Below are 8,977 nucleotides of genomic sequence, written 5' to 3'. Positions count from 1 at the left end.
GACCGCTACGGGGGTGCAAGTGCAGTGCACACCCTCCACGCCAGCATTGCTCCCTCCAATTTTTCTTGTCAATGTAAACCCACTTCTGCATCTTGCATCCTGCATCTGCTCTGACGGGAGACAGGGAGCTAAGGGAGCCACACACATGATGTCCCGGAGCCCACGGTCTGGGGCTGCAGTGAACACATAAAGGCACCATTGCATGCTATGCCATGACAGCATGATGCTTGGGGCCTGGATAGGCCCCCAGGCTGACGCCACCTCCGTGTGGGGAAGTCAGGCGGCCTCCAGGTGGGGCTGCCATGAGTAGGCAGGATGAGTGCGCACAGTAGGGCACCAGCAACAGACGCACTCTGCAGCCAAACCGTCTTGGCACAGGGCGCGGGCTAAAGAGCCAGCAGGACCACCCCCAGGACCCAGTCAGGAAGGCCTTGCTTGATTCGGGCTGCCGAGCCCCGAGTCAGCCCTGGACCATGCAACCTCAAGGAGTTGCTGGAGCAGGAGGCCTGTGATTGGACTTGTGCTTTAGAGTGATGGGGGGCAGACGGAAGGGCCAGGCTGTGGCAGGGGCAGGAGAGGTGGCCACTGTCAGGGGACCCTGACACCCAGAGCTCAAGGCACCTGTCAGTCCACTTGGGAGGGGTCTTCTGAGCATTCACCCCTAGACAGAGGGACCTTGGGCGTTCCCCGGGGAAAGACCCATAGAGATCCCAGAAGCCTCTGGTGAGCGCTGACTGAAAATGCCTGAGCTTGGAGCTCTGCGTCTGGCAGGATCCTGGAGGACAGGGAGGGGAGGTGGCCATCCAGGGCTGGATCAAACCTGGAGCCCCTGCTGCCCCGCAGGGATGGACAGTGACAGGCAGAGTGGCTGACAAGGACAGAAACCTCAAGGCGGAGTCTGGAGGGACAGGGTCTGCTGGGGCAAGGACACCCCCCCGACACCCCACCTGAACTGTCTTCCCTGTCGTCAGTGGGTGGCCGGTTACCTGTCCTTTGTGCCATTAAAGATGCTGGCACCACGCGCCGGTGCGGCCAAAGGGCCACAGGCACCAGGGCATGCTGCCCAGAGGCAGAGCGCCAGGGGCTGGGGCGCTGTCCGCGGTGCTGAACACGGGCCTGGGCGTGCGTTCTCCGCGATTCTGACGCCAAGGCTTCGTGAGGCTGGGTCCCCCTTGTCCCGAAGCTTCCGTGCGGCAGCCCAGGGCCCCTCCCTTCTCTGGTGTCCTGAGTGTGGGGTGCCCTTTCTCAAGTCGTCAGGAGACCCCAGGTGAGGTCTCAGAGAAGATGAGAAAGCAAAGAAGCAGAGAGTTCCCCTTTCATTTGCCAAACTTCAGGTGACCCAAAGCCGTTGCGGGGGGGGGGGGGTAATTGGGGGTGCATAGGAGAGGGAGGGTGCACAGAGCCTTCTGTGGCCAGCTTCTGCCTCTGCCACCTGCATTCTCCCCACAGGTGCCCTGGGAGGAGCCCGCTCAGAGAGGACGCAGTGCCCGCTGAGGACCCAGCCGGGACTCAGGGGCTGAGGCACTGGTCTGTGGACGGGAGTCACCCCTGCTCTGCGTCCCTCACGGAGAGGCTGGGAGGATCCTGGGCCGTCTGGGGTGGGGTGTGTTTTGCATGAACCAAACATCACTCAAAGCGGGGGTTGTTATCCATGTTCCCTGGAGACCCCCAAGCACTGCTGCCCTTCCAGCTGCAAGAGGAGAAGGGAGCTCCCCCCCCCCACCATGTACAGTGAAGGCTGTTAATTCTGTCATCCTTCGTCCTTTGAGGGGAGGATATGGGGACCTTAGAGGTCACATGGAATCCAACTCCCACAATTCACAGATGAAAAATTGAGGAGGGGGCTCACAAACGCATGAAGAGATAGTGGCAGGGATGGGGGGCTGCTCCTCCTGCTGATGCCTCCAAGCTGGCCAAACACGAGGATGCTGGTGAAAGGACTGAGAGCTCAGCGCTCCCCCAGCTCCCTCAGGCACCCCCCTCCCCTCTCTCTTCCACATAATCTCAGCCCTCATCCACACTTCGAAGGCCTTTTATCACCAGTCTCTCCCCAGATTTCTAACTTTGTCCATGTTGGTTCCAGCCTTGACACTCCCCCTCCCAACCCACCAGTGACCCCCTCTGGTCCTGACAGATGTGCAGAGTGTGGGGCTTAGTAATGAGGGGGGTTTCCTGTCCACCAGGCAGGTGGAGCCGTCCCCACGTCAAGCCCTGATTTCACCTGTCATTGCCCACCTGGGGCCCCTGCAAGTGAAGCTGGTGGCTTGGAGATAACCCGATATGGCAGATGGGCAAAGATTGCACAAATGAGGTTCTAATTGACAATCAATTGTGATTAGAAGCAAAAGGACGTCTTTATAGCCCCAGACGCTCTGAGCTGAAGTTGGGGAGATGGGAGGCCGTCTCCAGGTCTGGTAGAGGAGGGGGTACTGCGTATCTCCATGACCACGGCTGTTCCTTAGAGATGGGGGAGGGGTGGGGCTGGAGAGGACGCGACCATCTCCCCAGCCCTGTCCACACACAGCTTCCCATGGGGAAGCAGCCTGGGGTCCCCCATGTACTCTGGAGGACCCCCACACACCATCGCCCCACACTGCTCTGGGCTGCATGCTGCAGACTTCAAGATCCTTTCCCTGCCTGCCTGCCGAAGCTCCCAGCAGAACGCTGCAGGCAGGGAAGAAGGGGCGGGAAGGATCTCCACGCTCTGGGACAGGCAGAGGGCTTCCATCCATGCCATTCATCCGAGTGGCCCTCGGCCTGGACCAGCCCGCACCTCTCAGGGCAAGAGCGCTTTGCTGCGCTGAGTGTGCCCATGTGCTTTGGAGAGGAGCACGCGTGCTTGTCTGTTCTGGTATAGTATTCCATCACGCTTATTACATATCACATGTGATATACTGTGTTCTGTTTACTGTGCTTTAGTGATAATCACCATACATTACACTACATCTACATTATACAGGCCATCATTTCATGTGTGTGTGTGCTCGTGTGGAATGAAAGTTGTACCAAGAGAGCTCATATCTCTCTTCCTCACATGAGTGTGTAACCAGAGTGAGCGCAGGCTCCTGCCCGCACCGCCCTCTGCCCACCCAGCAAAGGGTGGGGGTCTTGACTGTGGTGTGTGTTCCTTGCCTGGTGACCTGCGGTGGGGCCAGGCCTGGTGTGTGAGCGTGCCCTGGAGGGGCTTGCCTCACACTGAGCCTCAGCCACCCAGAACCAGGTCAGGCCCCCAGTCCAAGGGCTTTGGCCCTTGGTGCCCAGGACTGCCCAGCAGCTGTGCCTGGGGGTGGGGTGGGCTCTAAGCAGTAGCTCAGGGAGCAGGCACCGTGTGCCCCTTCTCATGGAGAGAGTGGAGGGGCACCAAGGCCAGCTTGGAGCCGGCAGGCAGGGGTGAGGCTGGCTGCAGGGATGTGACTGCGTTTTCGTGCCTGTGTGCTCTTGAATGAATTTGTGCCTGTGTGTGGTGTGTGCTGGTAAACAAGTGTGTGAGTGCATGTGAATGGGTGTGTGCATCTATGTTCAAACTTTGCTGGGGGAGGGGTGGAGAGAACCTAAGAGTCCCTCCAGGAAGGTGGGGGTGGGAAGGAGATAATTACCTCTCTGTGATGAGAGATTATCCACCCTCCTTCCCCCAGAGGTGATTTATAATTTAAAGATAAAGAATAATCAAGTCCTGGCAAGGAAGGACACAGTGTTGTGGGTCTGATTAGAATCTCCGGACGGACCAGCACGCGGGGGAGGGGAAGGGCTGGGGGAGGGGACGTCTGGCCTCCCCATCTCCCCACCCCGCCCCCACCTCCCTGAGGATCAGCCTGTCCGAGCTTGGCCCAAATTACAGCCAATCGGTCCCCCATTATTTCTCCCAACTTTTAATTTCTGCTTCCAAAGGATCATTGCCCGCGGTAATTGCAAAGGACCCGTCCTTGTGTGCAGAGCAGGCTCCGGGGACCGCAGTGAGGGGCGGCGCACACCGCTCGTGCACACGCCCGCGCGCACACCCCGCCACCAACAGCGCACACCCTGAGAACCCCGCACGCGCGCTCCCACCGCCGGCTCCCACCTGGGTCCCGCGGCGGCCGGTGTGCTCATCGGCGGGCGCCGGGAGGAGAGAGCGGCGGCCCGCCCTCGGACGCGGGCCGGCCCCCCGAGGGCCGCAGGGCCGGGCGGCGCGCACCTCGCGGTGTGGACAAACGCACACGTAACGCCCGGACCGAAGGACTTCTCCGGGAGCGGGGAGGGGAGTTTGCGGTGCTGTTTCCCCTTCCAGGAGGCTATCGATTTTTGTGTAAGCCTCCTGCCCTGGGCACGAGTTTTTCGGCCCCTGTTTTGGGGCGGGGACGGGAGGCCCAGCCAGCCGTCCCCGCATTCGATTCCACTTCTGATGAGCGACCCCCAGGGCCGTCGGCCCCGCCCCCGGCGCGGACACAAGGCCAGGCCCGAATTTGACGGCACGGAGGGGGCGGGGGCGTGAGGGGACGCCGGCCCGAGTCGCTAAGCGAGCGAGACCGAGAAACTCGAGAGCAGAGGGACGAGGGAGGCGGGACCGAGGCCCGCGAAACGCCCGGGAGAGGGCTGACGACGCGGCCAAGATCCCGGGGATCGGCCCGCGGGGACCGCACGGCTCGCCCAGCCGCCGAGGGGCGCGGCAGCCTCGCGAGCCGCTGGGATGCCCCAGCCAACTCGCCGGGCGCGCCCCGGAGCCCCCGCAATTATTTAAGGGGGCTGCCTTCCCCCGCCCCAAGCCCGGGGGGCCGGCGGCGTTTCCGGACGAGCGGAAGCGAAACGAAGCCAACCGCGACAGCCTCTCGCGCACCGCACTTGTCCCCGGGCTGCGCGTCTGTCGGTCGGGCCCGGGGTGCCGTCCGTGTGTCCCGCGAGGGGCCCGCCTCCTCCTCCCGGGACCGTTCGCAGCCAATTAGGCGCGCGCGCTAACGAGGGCGGCGGAGCCCGTGGCCGCCGGCGGGCGCACGTGTGTGCGGCGAGTGGGCGCGTGGGCGCCGCCGGCGGGGCCGCCATAAAGGAGCCGGCCCGGCGCGGCGGGCGCCTGAGGCGGCGGCGGAGGCGGCGACGGCAGCACCGGCCGAGCGCGGGCCGGCTCGGGGCGCGAGCCGAGCCGCGGCCGCCGGCGCAGGACCGAGCGGCGGCGCCCAGGCCGCCGGGGATGGGAGCCCAGTAGCCGGAGGGGCCCGAGCGGCCGACGCGGCGGGAGGCCGGCATGAGCGCGAGCGGCCCGGCAGCTCCCGGGGACGGCCCCGCGCTGCCGCCGCCGCCGCCGCCCGCGCCAGGCCCAGGGCCCGCACCGCCCGCGCCCGCCGCCGCCCGGGACGCCATGGACGGGCGCGCGGAACTGCCTGCCTTCCCGCGAGCCGGAGCCCCGCCGCTAGCCGCCAGCGACACGGTGCCCGCGGCGCCCGAGGGGGCTGGCGCGGCCCGGCCCGGCCCGCCGCCGCGCCCCACCTCCTTCTCGGTGCTGGACATACTGGACCCCAACAAGTTCAACAGCAGAAGACGCCGCTGTGTGCTGCTGGGCCCCGTGGCGCCCGCTGCCTGCGCCCCGTGCGCCCCGGCCCCTGCAGCCCCGGGACGCCCGCCGCGCTCGGAGGAGCTGGAGCGCCGCGCCCTCGTCGCCGCCGGAGCTGGAGCCGGGACCGGAGCTGAGCCGCCGCGTGAGTAGGACAGGGCCGGCGCCGGGTCTCCAGGGCAGGGCCACGGGCCGCGGCTACGCGTTCGCGCTCCTGGGACCCCTCGGCGAACCTGGCCGGCCCGGCGCCAGGGCTCTGTGGGAAAGTTCGCAGCGCGCGGGGCCCGCACCAGCCCGCCCGCCGCCTGCGTCCGACCCGGACTCCCGGCCCGCACCGCCCGGTGCCTTCCAGATGGCTCCCCGGGCCGGGCGCAGGGCTGCGGGCCGCGCGGCTGGCGCAGGTTTGGCTACTGCGCGCCCTGAGCATGGCGGGCTCGCACGCCGTGACCTCCCCACTCCCGCCGCAGCCTCCCAAGGCCCCCACCCTCCATTCATTTTTTTCCTTTTTTTTTTCTTTCTTTCTCATTTTTTGGGGGGACAAATCAGACTAATTGTGACAAAACGCTGGTTATCTCTGGAAAAACAATTAAATCCCTTCGATTACAGTTAAGGGGAAATGTGCTTAGCGGCGGAAAGCAACCGCTAATGGGGCAGCCCGAGCCCCGGCCCGGTCGATATCCCATTACGGCTGCATGCATATCTCTTTCAAGCACCTTGCAAACTCCCCCCGAACATCTAAATTATAGGGTCAAAATTCGGATAATTACTCGATTAAAACCTATTACACTTATTAGGGGCCGCTATTGATCGAGAATTGCATTCGACCGGCTCCTGATTGCTTTCGGTGCCCCCTCCCCTGGCCCTTCCTCCAGCCAACTTCCCAGGCCCTCTGCCTGGCAGGGAGAGGTGCGCAGGGTGGGCAGGGCTGGGGGGCCTTTCCAGGAGAGGGGTCTCCAGTTTGGGGCACCCTCAGAGCTGGACTAACACCCGGGCGAACTGGAGGGGACCCTTCAGGCTTCCCACCTGGCGAGGTTCTGGGAGTTTCCACATGGAGCCTCCACTCTAATGGGGAACAGTCAGAAGGCCCAGTTTCTCCGGTTCAGGGAGGGAGCGGTCAGGCCCCCCCTTGCTCAGTCCAGCCCTGGACAGAACAGGAGCAAAGTACTCTTGGGCTCATCTTGGCACAGTCTCTGCTTGCAGCGAGGGGTACCTGGGGGCCTGGAGGCCCGCCTCTGGGCAGCCTCTGTGGTCGCCCTGGAGGAGTCTCCCAGGACTGCATTTGTCCTTTATTCTCCAGTTCTCGGTGCTGTCCTCACGGGGCCTGTTGCCCCACCGCGTGACACAGTGCTGGGGGCCCGTCCTGGCTTCTTTCCTGGTTGTACGACCACCTGTGGGAGCCGGGGCTGCATAGAAACTCCCCAGCCCCAAGCCAGGCCGCCACCAGGTCAGACGCTGTCCTTCAAATTTCTGAGATTCGGATTGCAGCCACCTTGCGGGCCTCTGCCTGGAGGATCCGGGGCTGCTGCTCAGACAGACCAAGCGGGGACTCCATCCCTGGGATCTCAGCGACGCCCTGGACCGCCCCCCCCCCCCCCCACCCAGGCCGGGATTTCCCGGTCAGGCCCAGTCCAGGCCCGCTGGGGCCTCAGCCCAGGGGCCAAGTTCTAGGCCCCAAGGCTCGAGGTACGGATGGATCCAGGGCAGCGTTTTTGGTCCCCCGAAATCGCCTCCAGCAGCAGGCTCCAACCTCACCCCAGGCCTCTGGTCCGGCCCACTCTTAAACGCTCAGTAATTGGCTGGCCCGGAGCCTTGCGGTAATTGGAGGGTAATATACGCCGAAATAAATTAAATGGCCGTTAACTAGTTTGTACATTACACAAAATGAGTTTAATTAAGTTTGTATCTGCCCCGCGGATCGATGGGATCCTTCCCCCCGCCGTAAACCCGGCGGTCCGGTCCGCCCAGCTCGGGCAAAGGCGCGGACCCGGGAGACTGCGGGAAGAGGAGCCGCGGGAGAGGAGGGGTGCGGGGTGCGGGGCGCGGGAGGCAGGGAGGGAGGGAGGGGAGCGGGCAGGGAAACAAGAGCGCCCGGGGCCGGGGACGCGGCAGAGAAGAAACGGAAACGGGCGCGGGACGGCGGGGACGAGCGCGGAAGGGAGCGCGCCGGTCCTAACTGTCCTGTCCTCCCTCCCCGCCCGGCCCGCAGACGCCGGCGACCCCTGCAAGGCGGACGACACGGAGGCCAACGGCTACAGCAGCGGTGGCGGCCGCAGCCCGGGCGCGGACAGCGGTGACGAGGCGCCCGACGACGACGAGGATGAGGACGAGGCGGCGCGCGGCGCGGAGGCGCGGGGAGGCGGCAGCGGCGGCGGCGGCCTCGGGGCCCGCGGGTCGGGCTGCCAGGGAGAGGCCGAGGCACCCTCAGGCGCCGTCGACGAGGCCGCGGCCCCGGGTCCCCGCGGGACCTCGCCCGGAGCCCCGGGCCCGCAGGGAGCCGCCGCGGCGGCGGCGCCTGGGGGCGCAGGGACGGCCTCGCAGGGTGCGGCGGCGGCGGCGGCCGCGAAGCCCAAGCGGAAGCGCACGGGCTCCGACTCCAAGTCCGGGAAGCCGCGGCGCGCGCGCACCGCCTTTACCTACGAGCAGCTCGTGGCGCTGGAGAACAAGTTCAAAGCGACGCGCTACCTGTCGGTGTGCGAGCGCCTCAACCTGGCGCTATCGCTGAGCCTCACCGAGACGCAGGTGAAGATCTGGTTCCAGAACCGCCGCACCAAGTGGAAGAAGCAGAACCCGGGTGCCGACACCAGCGCGCCGACCGGCGGCGGCGGGGGCGCGGGCCCGGGCGCGGGGCCGGGCGCAGGGCTGCCCGGCGGCCTCAGCCCGCTCAGCCCGTCGCCGCCCATGGGCGCGCCGCTCGCCATGCACGGCCCGGCGGGGTACCCGGCGCACGGCCCTGGCGGTCTAGTGTGCGCCGCGCAGCTGCCCTTCCTGTCGAGCCCGGCGGTGCTCTCGCCCTTCGTTCTGGGCTCGCAGACCTACGGCGCGCCAGCCTTCTACGCGCCGCACCTCTGAGCGCGGCCGCGGGACGGCCGGGCGGCCGTAGGACCCGAGGGCGCCCGCGGGCTGGCTCTTTGGTAAGGCCGCGGTCGCTGACTCTGTATATAGCCGATTGCTACAGAAGAGTTTTAAATTTATAAACGACTGTCCGCGTGCGTTGGGGCCAAGCTCGGTCCGCTCGGAAGCACTTTGCCGAACTCTACCCAATCAATAAACCGAAGGAGGCCCGCGTCCCTCAGGCTCCTAGCTGCCCTTCCGTGGGGACTTCGGCGCGCCCCAGGCGCCCCAGGGTGCTGGATCCCGCGCGAGCCGTGGGCCCCCGTTTCCCCGCCGGCCCGGGTTCCCGTGGCCAGGCTGGAACGTCCTGTGCCCCCATGTGCTTGGGCACCTTTGCCGTGGAGC

General features: G+C 65.8%; 1 protein-coding gene across 1 annotated transcript; it reads left to right on the top strand.

Moving 5' to 3' along the window:
* Positions 1–5,215: 5,215 nt before the first annotated feature.
* Positions 5,216–8,590, top strand: NKX1-1 (NK1 homeobox 1). The gene is made up of 2 exons (XM_070462409.1): positions 5,216–5,666; positions 7,728–8,590. The coding sequence occupies exons 1-2, from the start codon at positions 5,216–5,218 to the stop codon at positions 8,588–8,590; spliced, it is 1,314 nt and encodes a 437-aa protein (XP_070318510.1).
* The last annotated feature ends 387 nt before the right edge of the window (positions 8,591–8,977 follow it).

This window comes from Odocoileus virginianus, unplaced genomic scaffold (assembly GCF_023699985.2).
Source record: "Odocoileus virginianus isolate 20LAN1187 ecotype Illinois unplaced genomic scaffold, Ovbor_1.2 Unplaced_Scaffold_5, whole genome shotgun sequence".
NCBI lineage: Eukaryota > Metazoa > Chordata > Mammalia > Artiodactyla > Cervidae > Odocoileus > Odocoileus virginianus.
Note: the sequence above shows the minus strand (reverse complement) of the source record. Positions and strands in the feature narration are given on the sequence as shown.